Genomic DNA, 23,817 nt, shown 5'->3' with positions numbered 1-23,817 from the left:
CTTGCCCTTGGTGAATCCATGCTGACTGTTCCTGATCACCTTCCTGTCCTCCAAGTGCTTCAAAATGGATTCCTTGAGAACCTGCTCCATAATTTTTCCAGGTTTCAGAGTAGCAGCCGTGTTAGTCTGTATTCGCAAAAAGAAAAGGAGGACTTGTGGCACCTTAGAGACTAACAAATTTATTTGAGCATAAGCTTTTGTGAGCTACAGCTCACTTCATCGGATGCTTTTGCAGGCATCCGATGAAGTGAGCTGTAGCTCACGAAAGCTTATGCTCAAATAATTTTTCCAGGAACTGTGTGAGGTGAGGCTGACTGGCCTTTCGTTCCCGGATTCTCCTTCTTCCCTTTTTAAAAGATGGGCACTATGTTTGCCTTTTTGAATGTTCTGGGACCTCCCCCGCTCGCCACGCGTTTTCAAAGGTAATGGCCATTTGCAATCGCATCAGCCAGCTCCCCCAGGGCCCTCCGGTGCCTGGCATCCAGCCCCATGGACTTGTGCGTGTCCAGCTTTTCTCAATGGTCCTTAACCTGTCCTTTCACCACCGAAAGCCACTTCTCTGCCCACCCCCTCTTCCGCTCAGCTCTCTGCTCTCTCCCCCCCATCGCCCGTCTATCTTGCACAGGGATTGCGAACCCGCGATCAGAGAGGCGGCGCCTCAGGCTGCGGCTCCAGCTGCCTTTTTATCCCCCGGGGCGCTGCCAATGGAGGGGACCCTAACTGAACCAGGCTCTGCAGACGGGCAGGGCAGGGCAGGGGGAGTCCCACAGTAACAGCTCGAGGTGGGGGACGCTGGTCCCTGGCCTGGGGCAGAGCCATCGGCGTCTCCAGCCCCGCTCGGGGGCCAGCGGCGGGAGCAGCCGCCTCGCCCATGGCGCATGCGCAGAGAGGGTCTAGAGGGCGGAGGGAGGCGGCGTCTCCGGGGACACCTGGCCCAGGTGGGGGGAGCGTCACGTGGCGCCGCCGCCTCCCGGCCCGGCAGCTTCCGCCTCCTCCCAGTGGGGAAATGCCCGGGCCGCTGGCGGCTCGCTGAGCGACCTCCAGGGGCTGCAGCGCCGAGCCCGCGCCGCCATGAGTAAGCTCGGCAAGCTGTTCAAGGGAGGCGGCCCCGGGCGCGCCAAGGGGCGCGCGGGCCCCACGCCCCAGGAGGCCTTAGCCCGGCTGCGGGAGACCGAGGAGATGCTCACCAAGAAGCAGGAGTACCTGGAGACCAGGATCCAGAGGGAGCTGGCCGCGGCCAGGCAGCACGGCACCAGGAACAAGCGAGGTGAGCCCAGCCCCCGCCGGCTTCCCCCCTGGCCAGCCCGCGAGGAGACCCCCGCCCCTCCAGGGGGGCCTGCAAAAGCTGCCGCTGTGCCCCTGCTGGGAGCTGTGCCGCGGGTGCTGGGCAGTTGGCGGCGAGGGGGAACGTAGCCCGCCGCTCTTCTCGGGCCCGGGGCTGCGGGGCATTGGTGGTCTTTGCAGGGCAGCGTGATGCAGAGAGATCGCTGGCTTTCAGCGTGAATGCCTGCTAGGCACGTCAGCTTGTTTGAGGGGAAAGCTCTGTCTGTCTTGCACATGACAACCCCGCTGGATTGGGGTGCAATTCTCTCTTTTGGAGCGTGTGCGTGTAGAGAGGGCGGCGCAGGGACAGCTTCGTTTTAGTTTGTCCATCGACATGGCATTTTAAATAAGTTTAATATCCTGCAGGAGTTTAACTACTTCCATGTAGAGACCAACTATGTATCAGTATTCATGGTATTCCTTTTTATGCCATATTTTGGTACAGAGAAAAAAAGAGAGGATGGAAGGTTTTGTAGGAGAGTATTGGCTCATGCTAGAGTCTAATCTGTTTTAAAACTTGCAGGTACATGGTGTTTGATTTCTTCTAGGACTTCCTAGAGCCTCTCCAGCTAAACAGTAAAAATGTTTGGGGGTGTGAAGTCAGAGGAGTTGTGTTGTCATGTTTGTACACTAGTGCTGTACAAGAAAAGATTTGTGTAATCCATGTTTTTCAGCTTAATCTGTTCTATGCTTACAATTATTAAATTATCTTGCCCTTAAATAACTTATTAACTATGGGCCAGATTGTGAGGCCCTTATGGATATTGAATAGTACTTTGCACTCTACATTCTGTTGACAGCAGTGGGATGTACTTGCGGTGCCAAGGATTGTTCAAATAAATAAGAGCAGCACAGTCTGGCCTTAGGGAGGTGAAATAAGGCACCAACCGTGCAGCAGAGACATAGTAGCCTCCATTGCTGAAGTACCTGAGCATCTCCCATCTATTTACAGATTTATTCTTACAATGCTACGGGGAGGTTGGGGAAACATTTACATTTTAGATGTGTATAAATGGATTAATTGATAGGAAGGTCTACGGTAGAACTGGGAAATGACCCCACATTTCTCGACACGGAGCCTCAATCGCTGACCATTTTTCTTATTCTGGCTGTGGGAAGAAATCCGTATTGGGGGAGCGGGATAGTATGGGCTTGATCCTGCTCCTACTGAAGTCAGTGGAAAAAAATCCCATTAATTTCTGAGAGTGCAGGAATAGGCCTTCTGTTGCCTTGATAAATAATTGAATTTCAAAAGCAGGGAAACCTGAGCACCCTTAGAAATAAGTTGACTAGAGTTGCAACAAGCTGTTTTTTCAGAAATTTAGCCCCTTTAAACTCCAGTGTTCTAGCTCAGCACTTTTAACAGCTCAGTGATGGGATTTTTAACTGTTTCTGAGCCAACCATGGTGCTGAAATTATAAAGTAATTTTCAGTACGGACCACTGCCTTGAAACATGTTCCCTCTTCCCAAATACCATGAGAGGCAGTGTTGTTGTAGCTGTGTTGGTTCCAGGATACTAGAGAAACAGGGTGGGTGAGGTAATATCTTTTATTGGAACAACTTCTGTTGGTGAGAGAGACAAGCTTTTGGATTTGACAAGATCTTTTTAGATCTGAAATTTAATATTCCACTAAAATTGTGCTATGTTAGTAGTAGGCAATCTGGTCCTTATTTCAGTGGTAGGTTTTCCCCTTTAGTTGATCTTTCTACTGATGAATAATTTAAAGGCTAATGTCATGTAATTTAAATATATAGGAGGATTCTTTGGGGAAGTCTCATAGAAGGCTGCTTATTAAGGGTAGTCTGCTGTGCTTTAGGTTTACTGTACTTTTCTCTAAGGATTATTAGGAGTTAAAGATTTTAATTAAAAAGGACTACTAGGTAGATAACTATGTAAGAACAACAGGAAAGTGAGTAAAGTCAACACAATAGAACCTTGCATAAATGACTGAGAACCACTGATTTTCGGTATCTCAATCTTTCCAGACTACTGTATCCCTTTCAGGAGTCTGATTTGTCTTGTGTACCCCAAGTTTCACCTCACCTAAAAACTATTTGCTTACAAAATCAGACCTAAAAATACAAAAATGTTACAGCACACTATTACTGAAAAATTGCTTACTTTCTCATTTTGTCTGTATGGAATTTTAGCTCGTGCTTTTATGTAGCCTGTTGTAAAACTAGGATAGTATCTAGATGAGTTGACGTACACTCTGAAAGACCTCTGTGTACCCCAGGCAGGGGCAGCAGGTTTGTATAATTTTTGGTGGTGCCCAGAACGGGTCCATGTCGTGTCCGTGTCCCTGTCCCCGCCACCTGCCTAAGGCTCTAGGAGGGAGTTTGGGTGTGGGAGGGATAGGGCTCTGGGAGGGAGTTTCGGTGGGGCTCTAGGCTGGTGGGTGGGGTACAGGAGAGGGTGAGGGGGACAGGCACTGGGAGGGAGTTTGGGTGTGGGGTCTGGGCTGGGGCAGGGATTGGGGTGCAGGCTCTGGAAGGGAATTGGGGTACAGGCTGGGCAGGGAGTTGGGGTGTGGGAGTTGGCTCTGGGAGGGAGTTTGTGTGTGGGGTCTGGGCTGGGACAGGGGTTGGGGTGCAGGAGAGGGTGAGGGGTGCAGCGCTTACCTTGGGCAGCTCCTGAAAGCGACCAGCACCCTGCTCTGGAAGCAGCTCCTAGGTGTAGGGGCAGAGGGGTTTCCATGTGCCGCTGCCCGCAGGCACCACTGCCGCGGTTCCCATTGGTCACAACTTGGGGCATGGGCACTGCATGAAGATACGCCTCCCTTCCGGGGGTGGGGCACAGGGACGTGCCAGCCCCTTCCGGAAGTGAACCAGAGAGGACAGGCAGGAAGCCATCTTAGCCCCGTTGTTCTGCTGGTGGTGGTGGCAGGGGACCGGGTCATTTTAAATTGACCGGGGGACACTCTGTGGGAGGCACGTGGGGGTGGCAGGCTGAGCCGGGGGAGAGACCTGGCTCCGAACTTTGGTGGAGCTTGGCCCCTGTGCTTTCATATTAGTGAACCACGGGCCCATACAATTCGCCACCCCTGCCCCCAGGGGTACATACCCCAGGTTGAGAATCACAGCTGTAAATGACTGAAATTTGCAAATTAGCTAGTGAACAAATAAAAAAAAAAACACCAAGTATACTATCTCCCAAAATAATCCCTTTCATTTGTTTTGAGCATTGTGTGTTAATTATCACTGATAATATTTAGTAACATACTAGTCAATATACTATGGTTATTTTGCAAAATATTTAGTTGAAAGGAAAATAGATAATACCTAAGTAATCTTGTTACATGAACTGGAGCTACAAGAAACTGAGTACAAGTTTGATTTTACTTTGCTTAGGTGGGGTTAATATGTCGTGGGGGAGTGGCCATTTCATTTGTAATTGCATGATCTGAGAGGCCTTGTGTACCTAAAATAGGAGTGTGACAGGAGCAGGATGTACACTGCAAAATGAGACAGGAGCAGGATGTACACTGCAGAATTTTGCACATCCCATACAGAATGCATACTGGCTGAATAGGAATGACCTCATTAGATTCCAGGTGAGTGAATCTGAGCTTAGCAATACTAACATTAGTGAGGTCCCATTCAGGCCCCAGTTCTTCATGAGCTCAAAGGATTCCTGAAAAGACTTTGCATAACATCAGCTGCCCAAGAAGTGTGACTTAAGAACTATAATAAATTAGCTACGCAAATAGAAAGATATTGGAATCTGTCTTCCTCACTGATAATTGTTGAGAATACGACTAATTCCTGCATTTTAGTCTGAAAGTAGCTACAAATGTAGTCCTAAATGACTTCCACCTTTCCATGTTAGGTTTCAGAGTAGCTGCCATGTTAGTCTGTATTCGCAAAAGAAAAGGAGTACTTGTGGCACCTTAGACAAGCCATTTACAACACACACTTTGCTTCTCTACAAAAGAAAAAGGAATTAAATTTGTTAGTCTCTAAGGTGCCACAAGTACTCCTTTCTCTTTCCATGTTAATATCTCATTGCAGCTACATGAACTGTGGGGGTTTCTCTCTGGCGAGGATACAAGTGAAACATTTTGGAATTCTTTCTATGTTGGTGCTTTCATTACAAGCTTTGTTTCCTTCCACAACAGCTTTGCAATCTCTCTGTGCACCATGTACAATCACCTATTTGTGCTAAATTTCTTTGCAGACTCGTTGTGCCACATCCTTTGCTCCATTGACCTGAGTCAATTTGCACTACATCTATTGACCCCTGTTGTGGTCTGGCCTTTTTTTTTTTTTTTTTTTTCCAGCAATGCAGAGAGAACCAAAGAAATTGAAAGGATAGAAAGTGATCTAAAATATAATTTTAGACCTTGAATAGGTTTGAGATAGGGGAGGAGGGTGAAGTTATTGGGAAGATGCAAGCTCCATGTCTGTTACCATTGCATTCTCTTCATACTTCTAGATCAGCAGTTCAAACCCAGCTGGAGGTCAGGAGTGGTTATAACTTGATGGTGATGTGCTTGCCCACATGGAATGCACAAAACATTGCACAGAGAACGCCAATGGAGTGGTTTCCACATCACAAAAACCACTATCCCCTACAATTTCGGCAGAGAAACCAAGGACTGAACGAGCATATAGAATGAAACAACCTTCTTATGGCTAGAGGTCATATCTCCAGTTCAGACTTGAGATCCATTGGTGAGGTAGGTTGAGGAAGTCTGCAATGCTGCTGCCTGGGCTACATTATTTAATTAGATTGTGGTCTCAATCTGGCACCTTCTATGAACACTAAGAATTGATTGAAAAGAAATTGAACAGGTAAAAAGGGGATAATCTTCTTTCGTGACTAGGAACAAAGTTTAACTAGAGAGCCAAAAGTCATACAGCAGATTAGTGATGACAAACCCTAGGTAGAGGCACGGGATGATAATCTTAGGACGTTACTAACAGACCCTGCCGCAAATGTCATGTTGATGCATTTGGGCATGCCTGGTATTCTGGCATTCCTTGTAAATGACTTAGTTGTCATAAAGTTACTGACGTTGAACAATGATGCAACAGTTTCATGTTACTGCAAAACAAGTCCATCATTCCAATAGCAGGGAGTATGTCAGATGAGGATTGAAGTGGATTGGTAGAGCTATGTGGGGAAACTTTCCCAGCACCCTTACTATACCATGTGTTACAGCCAGCATTCCTAGTTCATTTTCTTATTTTTTTAAAAAAGAATCAGGCCTGGAATTGTCATATGCTATTTGTAACAAATACGCACAATCTTCTCTCGCAAGTTTTTAACAATTATGGGCCTGATCCTGATGTCACTTACATTGGTGTCATTTCATTGGCTTCTCAAGTTACTCCTTATTTGCACCAGCGTGAGACCTGACCCACGGGGTAAAAGAGAGCTGTTAATCAGTTCTCTTACAGAACAGATCTTGTGGGAGGCACACGTTGCTTGCCGCCTAACATACCTCTTAATTTGAGAGCCTTAAGGACAGACAAATTTGTGCCAAATACCTAATCTGCTAAAGTGAGAAATTTTCTGTAACATTTTTATGAAGTTTGTGTGCCTCAGTTTCCCTCATTCATTGAACTGCTACTCACTAGGGGCAAAAGGTTTAACACTGCTCTGGGAACAGCACAGGAGACAGGTGTTTGTGTGTGTCAGCTCCCTGCCTGGGTGGAATAAACAGTCATTAAGGAACTGGCTGAAATTGACCCAGATCAACAAGGGGTCCAGAGAGACAATGCTAGCACCAATGACTCAACACCTGGAAGCTCCTACCTGCGGGGATTGTGAACTCTGCATAGACCTGCCTGGAGAACAAAGGACTGAGCCTCAACCAGGAGATGATAAAAACCTGGTCTCTGGAAGAGGCTGGGAGCTCTTTTGGGTCTGACTAAGGAAGTTAGCGAGAGACAGAGCTTGAAAATGGAGTTCACTACAGCTTGGCTGAATTGCTCTCGCTTGACCAGAATGGATTTATGCTTTAAGCGTTATTTCTCTATCCTAACCTAAGGACTTCCAGTGCTGTGTTCCAATAAATCCTACTCTGTTTTGAAAATGTCTGGGATGTCATAACAAATACTTACTGGCTGGGCTGCATAAGTCCCTGGAAAGTGTACAAGTCTCTATCAGACTCTATCTGCCACAGTTGGATTTGCTGAGCAAAACTCATGGTGTGAAGCAGGGTTGCTAGAGCCCAGTAGCTCAGTCTAGGAGGCAGTGAGGATGCATGGCCTACCCTTAAGGAAGATTGGGGCCCTTTGGAGGTCTGGCACACTGAAGGAGTCAAAGAGACTGTTTGAAAAGCTGGGGTGTAGCACAGCTCCGATGGCTCGGTGACACCTAGTACAATGGAACCTCAATTATCTGAACTCCAGTTAACTAAAATGCTGATTTCCAAAAGTTGGAATAGTCCCCTGAGGTTTGGCTTCAGTTATTAAAGCTTAAGGGACTGATTCTTATCAGTAATTTACATCCAGTTAGGCCCCTTTACATTGCCAGATTTCTACTGAAAACAATGCAAAAGAAAAGGAGTACTTGTGGCACCTTAGAGACTAACAAATTTATTTGAGCATAAGCTTTTGTGAGTTGTATACAGCTCATTTCATTGTGAGCTGTAGCTCACGAAAGCTTATGCTCTAATAAATTTGTTAGTCTCTAAGGTGCCACAAGTACTCCTTTTCTTTTTGCGAATACAGACTAACAGGGCTGCTACTCTGAAAACTTCCATTGTTTTCAGTTAAGAGCCTAAACCTGCAAAGTTTGTAAATGTCACAGGGGAGAGGCTTTTTACTGCATTTACTACAGGCTCCTAGACCAATAATACCTTTTTATTCTTGAACCCTGTTACGTTCAAATGCTTAATGTTATACTGTAAATAAAGTGATTCATAGCAAAGAAATTATGCTTTAGGCACATCAACCTAGCCGTGCTTAAGAATACTGTAAAGAAATGCCTATGGTAGCCACCATGTTCCCCTAATTAGGAGCCACCAATCTGCACCCCATTGGATCTTATGGGACACACGCTGGCCAGTGGCTCTTATCAAATGTGGTGCATTAATGGCAATAAGTCCTTCTGGAAGGTGGGCACCATGAAGTAAAAACTATTAAGAGCTGTAAAACCTGCATAGATTTTGTATTTTGAGGTGATTTGTTTGTATTAAATTGTTTTGGACAAAGATGAATAAACAAATTAAATATACAGTCTGGACCAAATTCTTAGCAGTTGTAAATGGCATAACTTTTGAAGTCAGTAGATAGATGCTGATTTGCACCAGCTGAGTATATAGCCTTAAGTGTGGTTTCACTAACATGAAATGGAAATTGTACTTTGTATAGAAAAATAGTTTGGTAAATGGATTGCAGAGTTGTGTAGTTTGACATACTGCTCAGGGCAACTCTGTATGCCCTTACGAATCACTGTGGTGTTACTTTCGATCTGGATTTTCCCTGCGAATACAGCATTTCCAACACTATGCTCTTGTCTATAATTTAGAAGATCAGATCTAATTCTGTACTGGTGGTAGCAATGGTGGAAGCCATAGTGTAGCAAAAACACAGGCATTTTAATCACTCTGCTTCATCTCTCCTTGATTTAGTGTTCATGACGTGGCACTCCAAATGCCTGTCTAACCTATTACTTGTAACATTGCCACCCCCAGTTGAGCTGCAGTGGTGGAGAATTGAAGATGCAAATTTTCCTAGTGTAGACGCAATGGTAACTTTGCCTCACTCACCCGTTTCTCTCCACACGATACAACCACATTCTGCTGCAACGCCTCAGACAGAGACAAACACCTACAGATCGCTATGAAGCATTCTTACAACTACAATACCACCGCTGAAGTGAAGTAAGAAACAGATTGACAGAGCCAGGAAGAGTACCCAGAAGTCACCTACACAGGACAGGGCCCAACAAAGAAAACAACAGAACCCACTAGCCATCACCTTCAGCCCCCAACTAAACCTCTCCAACGCATCATCAGGATCTACAACCTATCCTGAAGGATGACCCATCACTCTCACAGATCTTGGGAGACAGGCCAGTCCTTGCTTACAGACAGCCCCCCAACCTGAAGCAAATACCAGCAACCACACAACAGAAGCACTAACCAGGAACCTATCCTTGCAACAAAGCCCATTGCCATTGTGTCCACATATCTATTCAGGGGACACCATCATAGGGCCTAATCACATCAGCCACACTATCAGAGGCTCGTTCACCTCGCGCATCTACCAATGTGATATATGCCATCATGTGCCAGCAATGCCCCTCTTCCATGTACATTGGCCAAACTGGACAGTCTCTACGTAAAAGAATGAATGGACACAAATCAGACGTCAAGAATTATAACATTCAAAAACCAGTTGGAGAACACTTCAATCTCTCTGGTCACTCGATCGCAGACCTAAGAGTGGCTATCCTTCAACAAAAAAGCTTCAAAAACAGACTCAACGGAGACTTCTGAACTGGAATTAATTTCCAAATTCGATACAATTATTTAGGCTTGAATAGAGACTGGGAGTGGATGGGGTCATTACACAAAGTAAAACTATTTCCGCTCCCCCCCCCGACCTCCCACTGTTCCTCAGACGTTCTTGTCAACTGCTGGAAATGGCCCACCTTGATTATCACTACTAAAGGTTTTCTTCTTTTTCCCGGTCTTGCTGGTAATAGCTCATCTTAAGTGATCACTCTGCTTACAGTGTGTATGATAACACCCATTGTTTCATGTTCTCCATGTATATAAATCTCCCCACTGTATTTTCCACTGAATGCATCCGATGAAGTGAGCTGTAGCTCACAAAAGCTTATGCTCAAATAAATTTTAGTCTCTAAGGTGCCACAAGTACTCCTTTTCTTTTTCAAAAGAAAAGGAGTACTTGTGGCACCTTAGAGACTAACAAATTTTATCCTTTCCCCCCCCCTGCTGTGGGGGATGCTTATCTTAAGTGATCACTCTCCTTACAGTGTGTATGATAAACCCATTGTTTCATGTTCTCTGTGTGTGTGTGTGTGTGTGTATATAAATCTCTCCTCTGTTTTTCCACCAAATGCATCCGATGAAGTGAGCTGTAGCTCACGAAAGCTTATGCTCTAATAAATTTGTTAGTCTCAAGTACCAAGTTAGTCTCAAGGTGCCACAAGTACTCCTTTCTTTTTGCGATACAGACTAACACGGCTGCTACTCTGAAACCTTTTCTTTTTGAAACCTTTTTGGAAGTCATGTCCATTTCATCAAAATGTTTCAGTTGAAAAAAATATAAAAAAATTGTTCTGACATTTTCACAGTGAAGTGTCTTTCTTTCTATGGTCAAAACAACTTTGTTTCGGAGTTTCTTTTTAAAACGTCATAAACAAAATTTAAAATGGTTGAAATCAAAGCAGTGGTTTGACTTTTTTGTTAGAACAAAAACATTTCATTTGACCAGAAATACAATAGATTTTTTTTTTTCAATGTCCTGGAAATGTTGAAAAATTTCATTTTTGTTTGATCCAAATCTTTTTTTTTTTTTTTTTTTTTCTGGAATTACCCGTGAACTAAAAAATCCATTATTCACACAGCTCTAGATAAACAGCATTTCCCTATCTCACAAAGGTGCTGTGAGGACAAATGCAATCAAGGACTGCAAGGTGTTCTGATAGTAAGGCAATGAAGACCCTGTAAGTAGTATAACTAGATAAGCCAGTGATACTCTGCTGAGCTGCACTCAGGCTGAAGCATAGTGCACCTAATTTTTGAGAGCTTCTGAGCCCTGGTAACTGCCACTCACTTCACTGGGAGCTGCAGGTACTCAGAACTTCTTAGGAGCAGACTAGTGTTAATGTAAGAGCTTGCGCTTTCCTGAAGAAGACATAGTTCTGTTCCTGGTTAAATTGGTGTTACGTTTATTTCCTCAGATTATACTCTGATTCTTCCTGCCTGCCTCTATTCTTTTTCTGAAATCTTTGGAATGGAGAACATCCTTTTTCAGTCTTTCTGTGAAGTAAGTTTATCTTCTCTGTTCACTTTTTTTTGCTTTTTGATGTCATTTTATTTGTTCGTTCCATTACAGCTGGGTTATTTATTATACAGTAGCATTTCTGAGAAGATTTTCAATACAATTCTACCATCTTACTTGTAACACAGTTACAAATGTTTTAAGGAGTCATATGTCTATGCAATAAGGGGGTGGTAGGGGTGACCCTAAGTCAATTGAACATTATATCTGAGACTTGGAATCTACAAAATCTAGACATTCAAATCTGAGATTCACAGGGAAGCTTTAACTCCCTTGCCCCTATGTATTGTGATGCTGCCTCTTATGTACATGATCAGGTATACTGGGGCAGTATGATGATTAGCAAATGTGGCATTCCGCTCACAAATATGGGTTAATCAAGTGGGGGCATGGGAATGTTGCATATCTTGGTAATGTGGAAGAGGTGAATACATTGATTTGTTACAAAGTGATGCATTCCATAAGTGCACAGTGGGAAAGCTGAATTCAGTGAGTTAATAAAGATGGTACATTTATAAAGGCAGGCAGCTACATATGAGAAAAATAAAGAATTCTCTCTCTTGTGGTTTCTACTTGGAAGGAGTCCACCTCCACCTTCAACACAGAACCTTTTGGATGTCAAAAATACTACTCTGCGTGTAGAACTAAGCCATAGTCTGTATGAACAGTCACTAATACTAGGGTGACCAGGTGTCCTGTTTTTAAAGGGACAGTCCATATTTAAACTCTCCTGCAGGTGTCCGGACTTTTTCTTAAAATGAGCAAATTATCCCATATTTTGTCTGTCCTCCCCCCCCCCCACACAAGGAGGAAGGTCCTGCTGCTGGCCAGATCCCCTGCTGCCAGCCGCCTGCACATCAGCAGTGAGTGGAGGGGTCCTATGGCCAAGTGATGGGGGGTGGGTGTGCCAGGTGGGGCAAAGATGCAGGGTGTAGGGTTGGCCGCATCCCCCTGCTGGTCTGTCAACGCAGCCACCACCGTGTGCCAGCTCTCGGCCAGCAGGGGCCCACCCCCCCATTCTGTTTCCAGCTGGCACTGGCTGCGAGCTGCAGTGGTTGGGTGAGTGCGGGCAGGTGGCGGCTGGTTATGTGTGGCCTCTGCTGCCCACCCATTGGCCCTTTACATGCTTCTCCTCTCTTCTCCACTCCCTGCTTTGCCCCTTTGCGCCCCCCGCTCCTCCATATCCCTCCTAGCAGGGTGCATCTCACTCCAGCTCTGTGCAGAGAGCCAGCCCCCGGTTGGAGTGCTCAGCTCACCAGCAGCCTGGCTGGCAGGCTCCTTCCTTCCCCCACTGCCTCTGGCTGGGCTGGCAACCCTAGAAAGCCCAAGACCCTCCAGCCCGGGGCACTGGCCGGGAGGAGCTGAGCCCTGCATGTGCCAAAAGCCCCACACAGCGCTGGCATGGGGAAACCTGTCTGCTCCTCAGCTAAGCTCTGGAGTGGCAGGGGGTTGGGGGGAAACAATTTTCAGCCTGTTCGTGCCCTAAACCTGCAGGCTCCACAACAGCCCCTAAAACAGGGGCATAGCACCTGCTTCACCCCACCCCTCACCCTGAATCCTGCTCCCAGGGAGCGCAGGGCTGTTCCAGCCCATAGGTACCCTCTCCTGCTGAGCCACCTCTCTGGTCAGGTTCCCTGGGCCCTGCTGCACAGTGCATCCTTAGGGCTTACACCCAGGGGTGGACAAATGTTTTGGCCCGAGGGCCACATCTGGATATGGATATTGTATGGCCCGCCATACATGCTCATGAAATTGGGATTGGGGTGCAGGAGGGGATGATAGCTCTGGCTGCAGGTGTGGGCTCTGGGGTGGGGCCAGAAATGAGTTCAGGGTGTGGGAGGAGGCTCCAAGCTGGTGCAGAGGGTTGGGGTATGGTTGGCGGTGAGGGCTGTGGCTGGAGGTGTGGGCTCTGGGCTGGGGCTGGGGATGAGGAGTTTGGGGTGTAGGAGGGTGCTCCAGGCCAGGAGGCAAGAGTTTTTGGGGGGCTGGGGCAAGAGGTTGGGGCATGGGAGGGCCTCAGGGGTGCAGGATCTGGGCGGCACTTACCTAGGTAGCTCAGGAAGTAGCGGCATGTCCCACCTCTGGCTTCTACGTGGAGGCATAGCAAGGCGGCTCTTGTGCGCTACCCCATCCACAGGCACCACCTCTGCAGCACTCACTGGCCACCAGTTCCTGGCCAATGGGAGCTGCGGGGGCAGCATGCGGAGCCCCCCTGGCTGCCCCTATGTGTAGAAGGGGAGACATGCTGCTACTTCCAGGAGCCGCACGGAGCAGCCCCCAACCCTGCTGCCCGGCTGGAGCACGGGAGCAGGGCAAGCTCCAAACCCCACTCCTCAGTGGGAGCTTGAGGGCTGGATTAAATCAGCTGATGGGCCAAATGTGGCCCACGGGCTGTAATTTACCCACCCCTGGTCTAACCTCTTCCTGCCTTTGCTGTAGCTGGAGGTGGCCGAGTTATGTTGGTGTCCAGCAGCAGCCTGGAGGTGTTAGCTGCCTTTTGACACTGTGTGGGCAGGAAGGGACAAGCTGCTTCCAGCCCACAGGAGCGGTGGGGAGGCGGGGAAGAGAGAAGCTCTGCAAAGACACAGGCCAGATCATCCTTTCACACCTCTCCCCCTTCCCCCCCCGCCTTGTAGCTGGAAGCAGCTCCCGTACAGTGCCAAAAGGCTGCTGCTGGCCATGTTCTCATGTGAATCCTGGCAGAAATCTGGGGTTGGGGAGCGTGTGACCCTGCATTACCCATGGGGGCCCCCCCCCACCATGTTGCTTAAGAAGATGCGATGCTAGGTACCAGGAGAGGCAGGTCTGTCCCGGGGGCCCAGCCAGCGTGGATGGGTGGATGAGCGCCAGACGGGAGGGTCAGGTCGGTTGGTCACCTCCCCTTCGTGTGAGAGATATGTATGGCAGTGTGTGTCTCTCACCCTTCCCATGGTGTGATGGGGTAGGGGAGGTGAGTGTTTGTAATTTGATCCCTTCCCCAGCTGGGTTTGATAAATCCCCCAATGTCTGGTCTTAAAGGGGAGGACTAGCCGCTACAGGCTGCTGGAGAGAGGAAGTGAGAATGCTTGTAGGAAGACAGCTATCCAGGGCCTGAATGAAACCCCTCCTCCAGCCCAGCATAGATCATCTTTTCTTGTGTGTTTTTTGCTTATGCTTATGTATTTTTATGCTCCTCTTCTCCCACTGAAAAATCCTGTTTGTTGCTGTATTATTTTCGCTGAGTCAGAGATAGTATGGGAGTGGCTGAACCTTGCTGGTGGCCTTGATGTAAGGGTCAGGGATTGGCTGCTACAACAGTTTTGACAAATAGAGCCATTCTTAAGCATGTTGATCCCCAAAGAAATCTGATTCCGCCCCTCTCAGCTAGCTGACCTGTTTGGCTAGGTGACTCAGGATTTCTCTTGATCCTGCCACTTCCCAGTCCGGAATGGGCTTTCAAGGAGCAACACTGACAGTGTGTTCTCTCTCTCTCTTCCCCCCTCCCCATCTTCTTTGTTTTACTTATTTTTCTTTCCTGTTTTCCATCCTCCTTTTCCTATTTCCTCCTTTCCCTGTTGTTTTCCAGCCCCCTCTCTGATGTGTCTCCTTTTCCTCCTGTCTTGTCCTGCTTTATGCTTTGACGTGGTGAAATTCAGTGCCTCCTGCAGTGGAGGAAGAAGCTGCCTCTAGACTCCAGGCAATGCTGCTGCTCTCTGCACAAGAGGTGATAGCCTATTTCCACAGAGTAAATTTGTGCAATAGCAGGGCAGGCAGGCAGACCACTGAGCAGTGCATTTGATGAAGTGGGTCTCATTTTCCCTTTGTTTATGTGCCAGTGCTTATAGATAACAGCTTAAAATAAGGCAAGAGAATTTGAATTCTTAATGTCTCCTACATTGTACCCTGTTCCATTTACACCATTCACTGTCACTGAAATCTCATGTGTGCATTTCAGCCTGAAAAGACAGTTAACTGTGTCCCTTCTGCTTACACAATAGCTGCATTACAAGCCCTGAAGAGAAAAAAGAGGTACGAGAAACAGTTGAGCCAAATTGATGGGACGCTCTCCCACCATCGAGTTCCAGCGGGAAGCATTGGAAAATTCCCACACCAATACAGAAGTGTTCAAGAATATGGGCTATGCTGCACAAGCAATGAAAAAAGTGCATGAAAATATGTAAGTGCATTCTGTCCATTTCCACAGTAGGGGTTTCAGTGCTGTAAAACTCACCCTCTGACTGTATGGATTAAATATTTTAGTTTCACTGAGATACCTGGTTCTGGTTTGTTTTTGTTAATGTTTGAGGAACGCTCCCGATAGTGTAATGTTACATTTGGAAGAAAAATAGCTTGTCTCAACAAGGTTGCCCTACGTCCTATGAAATGCCCAGGGATGTTATTAGGTGTGAATTGTCTTTGGGAGGTGTTGAGGGCAGAGAGAGCAACAGAAGACTAGCTCTTAGAGGAGCAATATAGACTCTTCTTTCCTAAGTCTCTAAATGGCCTTGTAATTCAGATTTTTAAAGGTGTCCTAATTAGACCCCAGTTCAGCAGAGCTACTCATGTGCTTAAAGCCTGTTGAAATAAATCAGTGCTATCAATATGGGTTCTTGTACTCCTTTCCCCCCCCACCCCCCCCCGTGCATTAAGGGACGGGAACTAACATCTGCCATGTTTGACTTGTCAGCTTCTCACATGCTTAAAGATAAGCAAATGGTACTAAGCACGTGCCGAATTGGCATCTTAAATTGGAGACTTTCTGATTCAGAGTTTTTAGTAATAAAGGACCAGGACCTTTTCAGATTAGGGTTTCCCAAGGCAGACATGGTCTAAGAATGTGTATTTTAAAAACACTTTTAAATACTATTTCTCTAGGACTAGACAAAATTGATTCTTTGCATGGATGATATCACTTGAACAGCAAGCGGTTGCCCAGGAGATCTCAGAAGCTATTTCAAACAGAGTTGGGTTTGGTGATGAGTTTGATGAGGTTAGTATTGCAATAAAGTCAAGGCTAAAAGATGTACCAGCTGATACAGTGATTTTTTTTTAAAAGCCTTTTTTCCCATGCAAGTTGTGACTCGTCAATTGCTTAGATATATTTAATCATATTTATAAATGTATTTAGATATTTTTAAAAGAAGCTTTGATCTCACAGGCTCGCTCTCCATGTTCTTACCCTGTATGTGTGGACATAACTAAAATGTGTGATTTGCAGTGCTCCAAACAGATGCCACACTTGACTGGGTGTATATCTGGAGCACTGCACATCAGCATCTGTATGACACAACAAAGCCCGTTGCCAACTCTGTCCACATATCTATTCAGGGGATACCATCTAGGGCCTAATCACACTCAGCCACACTATCAGAGGCTCGTCACCTGCGCATCTACCAATGTGATATATGCCATCATGTGCCAGCAATGCCCCTCTGCCATGTACATTGGCCAAACTGGACAGTCTCTACGTAAAAGAATGAATGGACACAAATCAGACGTCAAGAATTATAACATCAAAAACCAGTTGGAGAACACTTCAATCTCTCTGGTCACTCGATCACAGACCTAAGAGTGGCTATACTTCAACAAAAAAGCTTCAAAAACAGACTCCAACGAGAGACTGCTGAATGGAATTAATTTGCAAACTGGATACAATAACTTAGGCTTGACTAGAGACTGGGAATGGATGAGTCATTACACAAGTAAAACTATTTTCCCCATGGTATTTCTCCCCCCCCACCCACCCCCCAACTGTTCCTCTGATATTCTTGTTAACTGCTGGAATTAGCCTACCTGCTTGTCACCATGAAAGGTTTCCTCCTTCCCCCCCCCCCGCTGTTGGTGATGGCTTATCTTAAGTGATCACTCTCCTACAGTGTGTATGATAAACCCATTGTTTCATGTTCTCTGTGTGTGTGTATATAAATCTCTCCTCTGTTTTTTTCCACCAAATGCATCCGATGAAGTGAGCTGTAGCTCACGAAAGCTTATGCTCTAATAAATTTGTTAGTCTCTAAGGTGCCACAAGTACTCCTTTTCACATTGCACTGTTTGCAACTCTAACACTCAGGGCCAAACTTTGAAAGGTATTTAGGTGCTTAAAGATGCAGATATGCACCGAGTAGGATTTTCAAAAGTGCCTGAGTGGATTACGTGCCAGACTTTCTAATTGACTCCAATGGGAGTAGGCACATAACCTGTTCAGGTGCTTTTGAAAATCCCAATAGGCATCTATTTGCATCTTTAGGCACCTAACCTTTTGAAAATCTAGACCTTAGGGCTTTATCCAATGCCCGTTGACCTCAATAGGAGGCCTCCAGATCAGGCCCTTAATTATTTCTAAAACCAAGATTTTTTTTCAAATGTGAAAATACTAATTCTCATTGAGGGCCTAAGGGTCTGATCTTGTGAAGTGATAAGTACTGAAATCAATGGAAGGCAGCAACTGATTCTTGAAAGCACTCACCACCTCTTGGAATCGGGCTCAAAGTCCATGGCAAGTTAGATTTTTATATATTGATCTTGAAATGAGCCCTAAAATTGTTTTTAAACCAGTGTCCAAAGCGGTTAATAAATAGCTGTAGTCACTTTTGCCACCCCAGCTGAAAACAAGTATACAGTATTCCAGTCCTACAGAGAGAGAATTTTTCAAACCTTTTAATACATGCCTGAAAAAATACCCTTCCTTTGTGTTTGATTTTTTGCTTAGTCCCTCCAATATTTAGCCTTTTGGTGACTATTGTTTTTTTGGGTTTTTTTTTCCCCCCCATTAACTTCTGTTAAGTGAAAAGACAGGCAATGTAATCTGTCTCTTTAGAAGCCTTTAAACCACAACTGGATGTCTCTCTAAAAGATGTGTTGTGGTCTTGATGCAGAAATTATGGGAGGAGGTTCTGTGGCCTGTATTATGCAAGAGGTCAGATTAAATGATCGTAGTCATCCTTTCTGGTCTTAATTAGAGCCTATTGGGGATGTTTTGACAAACAGTCTGTCAAAATGTCCATTTGCCAAAAACTTTTCACAGAAGGGTCAGTTTTGAGAAATTTACTGTTTCTAAATTTTTTAAATGACTTTTCATTTTGAAATTTAAGATGATTTGTATTGTATAAAACAAAACACCAATGGGTTGCCCATCTTTCTTGTTAAATTAAAACTGTTAGTTCAATGCATCAGGTGAGATTTCTGGTAGAGATGGATAAGTATTAATGCTGTTATACAAGGCACTGGTAAGACCTCACTGGAATACCATGTACACTTCTGGTCACCCATGTTCAAGAACGATTAAGTCAAATTGTGACAGGTGCAGAGAAGAAATACTAGGATGATCAGGGGAATGGAGAACTATGTTCTGAGAGAAGACTGAGTATGTTTACACTGCAAAACAAATAAAAACAGTTGTGGCAGCAAAGCTCAGAGCCCAGGGTAACTGACTCAGGCTTGCGCTATGGGGCTAAACACAGCAGTGGAGACGTTCCTTCTCTGTTTCAGAACCCGGGAAGCAGCCTGCTATTTTTAGCCCCTGTAAGGCCAAGTTAGCTGATCCAGGTTCAGAGACTCACCACTTTTTGTTTTTGCAGTATAGACAAACCCTAAAAAAGCATGTCTCATTTAGCTTAGCAAAACCAAGGCTGAGAGAGGATATTACAGCCCTCCATAAATACATTGGGATAAACCCCAGGGAGGGAGAAGAGCTAGTTAAGCTAAAGGACAATGTTGGCACAAGGATAAATGGATATAAACTGGCCATGAATAAATTTGGGCTGGAAACTAGAAGAAGGTTATCTAACCATCAAGAGGAGAGTGGTTCTAGAACAGCTGCCCAACACGAGTTGTGGGGACAAACAACGTACCTGGTTTAAGATGGCGCTTAACAGATTTATGAAATGGATTATATGATGGAGCTGCCCAATAGCTGGAGACTGGACATGACGGCCCAAGAGATCCCTTCCTGTCCTATGTTCCTAATGGTACTTTGATCAGTGATTGTGGTTTGAGATGCCCTGGATAACTGAACCCATTGCTTGAAATATAACTTTGCAAATGATGTCTTGCTTGCATTCAGGATGAGTTGATGGCAGAACTGGAGGAATTGGAGCAAGAAGAACTGAATAAGAAAATGACGGATGTCAGATTGCCAAGTGTCCCATCCACATCACTGCCTTCCCGCCCTGGTAAGCCTGCCATTTTAAGTTTCCTGTAATTAAGCTATGTCCCGAGAGAGAAGGGGAAGAGAGTGAAAGCTCAAATGAAGCGTTTAACTCGGCTTTAACTTTTAATGTAGATTTCTTACCCATTTGTTGTGCTTGCTCACATGAAATATAATGAGGGTGTTTGGTTTGGTTCATGGAAATGTTTAGGATCAAATTCTCTGCAGGTGTAAATGGATGCATGTCCATTGGCATTTGTTTTACCTTTAACATAGGTGCAGAGATATTTTCCAATGAATCATATAGGTAGGTAACCCAGAAGCGGGAAGCTATTTTTCCCCCTTTCTGGCAATGCAGCCGTTTGTTTCTTTTGAAATAGGAGGCTGACCTGGATTCAGAACATTTCATGAACACAGCTCCTTCTCTTAGCATGACAATGGGTTGAAATTTGCCACTGATATTGTATTTACCAGTGAAGGAAACACAAGCTCCTATAAATTTAGAGACATAGCTTCAGTTCCTTTCCTTATGGGCCACGCTTCCTCCCTGAACAATCTCATTCTGATATTAAGCAGGTTTCAGAGTAGCAGCCGTGTTAGTCTGTATTCGCAAAAAGAAAAGGAGTACTTGTGGCACCTTAGAGACTAACAAATTTATTAGAGCATAAGCTTTCGTGAGCTACAGCTCACTTCATCGGATGCATTTGGTGGAAAAAAACAGAGGAGAGATTTATATACACACACACAGAGAACATGAAACAATGGGTTTATCATACACATGATATTAAGCAGTAGCTAATAACTAGGCACACAGCCCTTCTTTTTCTAGAGTCCTTCTGAACATTTACTCTGAATTAACTTTCATCTGCTGAATTTTTTTTTAAACCTTGTTCCAGTGTTTAGGGCTCAAAATACCTCCCACTGAAGTCAGAGAGTTGAATCGGACCCATAATGTCCAGGGCTGTAAGTGAGCTACTGGTGAAAGCATAGTGGCTGTACATTTAGTCTGCCTATTCCCTGTGCTACCATATTTAGCTCAGTATTTGGTAAACTGCTTTGAGATACCTCTAGGCTGACTAGCATTACACAAATCCTGCTGCCAGTGAATAAAATGGTTCTGTTACTCGAGTCACTGATTATTGTTAATCTCTCACTGTAGCATCCTCCAGGAAGAGAGTGGAAGATGAAGATGATATGAAGCAGCTGCGGCTTGGGCTTCGTAACATCAGACTGCAGTGTTTAGAACAACAGGTTTCTTATGATACACGTGTAAAGAGTTGCAATAATAATATTTTATATACTTAACAAGTCAGACCCAATTTGATCGCTTGTTTTACTTGGTAGGGCCAAATGATTTTTTTTTTAAAACTTCGATACTATTTTTAAATGTGGTGTTTTGTTGGGGTTTTTTAAGAGATTTTCAGGACTTGGCCAGTCTTGTCATTTTTACAGTGAAGAATCCAAATGGAATTTTTATTAAGAAGAGCTTTTACTGGGTAGTGCATTACTACACAGTATTTTTGTGAGACACTAAGGCCCCATGTACACACGTGACCAAATTCACTGCTGGAGTGAATGTTTGAAATGTTGTAAAGTCATCAAGGTTTACAAGCAGTGGTCAGTCTGGCTCAGAGTATTTGAAAGCTAGTGGAACAGCTTCCATAAGCTGCTCTGAGCACATGGACCCAATGGGGCTGAATGTGGGCACAGATCATCCACCTAGAGCATCTTGCGGTATCAAGGTCACAGACTGTAAGCTTCTTGGGGCAGAATCTTCTATGGAAGGCTTTGGGTTTTTTTTTTTTCCTGAAAATCACCATATACACCTATATAATTAGTTATAATCAAGGTTTAAAATCAGTTCAGGCTCATTCAGTGAAAATAAAGTTTGGCTCTTAAGTGTGACTAAGGGAAAACCAGAGTGTAGAATTAGTTTTAATCTAGGTCCCTGCTGGTTTAAAACTGATTCAGCTAACTCTGTTAAGACCCAGAGGAGATGTGGCCTAACTACTGCTTATATGCAACCCAACTTAACCTTTCCAAGATGAGTCTTACCTTCATATTACAGATTGTTAGAAGAAGTCATAATGGGACTTGTAATGCTGTGATTCAAAACATTGGTTTCCAAGCATTAATTTTCTGTACTGAGATGTGAATGGAAATTGTATCAAAGTGTTATATTTGAAATTTCTTTTGACGTCTTCCTTTGAATGCAAGTGATTTGTGATGTTTATGTACAGTATTGCACAACTGATCCTTTTTAGTCTAAAAGGACAATTATTTTGAGCGCTGAAGTACGGCGTATGCAGAGAAATCAAAACAAGCAAAATTTAAATATGCTTCTCTGTCAAAGTGAATTTTGATGTTAAACGAGACCTGACTTAGTAACCCACTGCCATCTGCAGTGAAATAGTGAAACACTTAAGTTGCGAGGTTTTCTAGAGTACTGGAAATCAAAGTAGTACTGATCTGGGTTTCTTGTTTTAAAATTATAATTGGTAATCAGGTCAGCCAGGAAACAGTGGACAACGGGGGCTCTTTATCCTTGCAGTAGCACCAGATTAACCACTTAAGACTGTGCCGAGCACTTTGGCCTCACACCAGCAAATGACTTCAGTCGCCATTCTCCTGAATTTAATGTTAAGCATGGGCTTGTGTGTGTCTGACTGGATAAAGCCCAGAGTGCTCAGCATCATGCTGGATTGAGCCCTGTTAGTGGAATAGGTTTGAAATTACAAATATGACTGGCTGGATTCTCCTTTCTTACCCTAGTACAGAACTATTGTAACTTCACTGGAGTTACTTTTGATCTATGCAGGTATGAATAGAGAATCGGGTCTGTGTGCTAGGCTAAGCAGCTAAGTGGCTTGTTAGGCCTCATCTACACTAAAGGGAAAAGTTGTTCTAAGCTACACAATTTGAGTTTATAGCGTAACTCAATCGATGCAACTTAGATCTACTTACTGTGGGCTCCACACTACGCAACATCAACGAGAGACACTCTCCTGTCAACTGCCCTTTCTCTTCTCGATCAGGTGGATACAGGAGTCAACGGGAGAGCGATCAGTGGTCGATTTAGCCAGTCTTCACGAGACCCACTAAATCCACCGCCGATGTATTGATTGCCACAGCATAGGTAAGTGTAGACAAGCCCTTAGAGAGACCCAGGTGCATGTGCAACTCTGTTCCAGAGCTAGGAGGCACCAGAAAGAATCTTTCTGGAGCAAGAGAAAGAACTTTGTAGGTCTCTATTAAAACAGTATTTTAATTTAAAAGACTACACTTTAAAATATATATGGAAACTAATACAGTAACATAACAGTGTCGTTCACTTATATTGAATTCTAAAATGCAAGACAAGATACTGACGAGAAGCTGCTGGACTAGGGGGTTTATTAAAACAACCTAATCTTCTGCATATTCAGATCTGTTTTCTGTGCAATTTGGTGAGTCACACTTTCGAGGATTAAGCAGCTTATCTATTGTAAATGTACCTAAGTTATGGATAAACCGGGTAATAGTGATAGACTGCTTAGGCACATAATGGCCAAGTGTTCAAACGATCTGATCACTATGCACCACCTCTGGCAGTTCTATACATAAGTTAGGCAGTGCCAATCTGTTTACATGCTTAGTTTAGAAAGACTGGCCCATAGAATCTGTTTTTTCTCAAGTTAGTAGTTTTCCAATACTTAACACTTAACCTATTCAAAGTGCTTGACTAACGCTAATTAAATACAGTGTACATTTGATTGTACCTTTTAGAAGTAACCGGAGATATTTGTATTGCTACTTAATTTCTCTTGAAAATAAAGACATGGTTCCTGGAAAGCTTTCTCTGTGTCTAGTTGTATACAGCACATATTTCTATGGGATTTAAGCCTCTTATAAGTATCTAAATAAGAACAACCAGTGACTTTTTGACAACTGTAGGCAGGGAGTCAGCGTCCTTGTGACACAATGAAAAAGGCTCCCCCCCCTCCCCCCCCATGCACCGTAGTTCTCAAACTCCAGAAATCCCCAGCATACCTTCAAAGACTATAGAGGACTCTGGAGTCCACATTGTTTTAAGTTAGCAAAGGTCAAGGCAATACATAGCCATATCGATAACACAAATTCTGAAGGTGAGAAATCTCATTGGAGAGACCACCACAAATTCCCAAGCACCCTTGGTAGGCTAAGAGAATACATCCAAAGATGTATATGAATCTTCCCATTTCAGAATACAGATGACTTCAGTCCACTTCAGAAAATGCAACCTACTGCCTTTGTGCAGGAGCCTTTCCCGTGATCAGTTCAGAGGACAGTGGAAAGTTAAGAGGCCAGTCTTTATCTTGAGCAAGCTGGCACTACAAACTGCAGAATTCCAGCTACATTTTAG

At 44.7% G+C, this 23,817-nt stretch overlaps 1 protein-coding gene across 1 annotated transcript; it reads left to right on the top strand.

Annotated features, from left to right (window-relative positions):
- Positions 1 to 880: 880 nt before the first annotated feature.
- CHMP4C (charged multivesicular body protein 4C) lies at positions 881 to 23,267 on the top strand. The gene is given in 7 exon segments (XM_038393172.2): positions 881 to 1,267; positions 15,289 to 15,359; positions 15,361 to 15,471; positions 16,166 to 16,204; positions 16,206 to 16,280; positions 19,353 to 19,461; positions 20,596 to 23,267. Coding segments are annotated over 7 exon segments (747 nt in total). The 5' UTR covers positions 881 to 1,071; the 3' UTR covers positions 20,742 to 23,267.
- Positions 23,268 to 23,817: the final 550 nt, after the last annotated feature.

Source organism: Dermochelys coriacea, chromosome 2, assembly GCF_009764565.3.
Source record: "Dermochelys coriacea isolate rDerCor1 chromosome 2, rDerCor1.pri.v4, whole genome shotgun sequence".
In the NCBI taxonomy this organism is placed as follows: domain Eukaryota; kingdom Metazoa; phylum Chordata; order Testudines; family Dermochelyidae; genus Dermochelys; species Dermochelys coriacea.
Note: the sequence above shows the minus strand (reverse complement) of the source record. Positions and strands in the feature narration are given on the sequence as shown.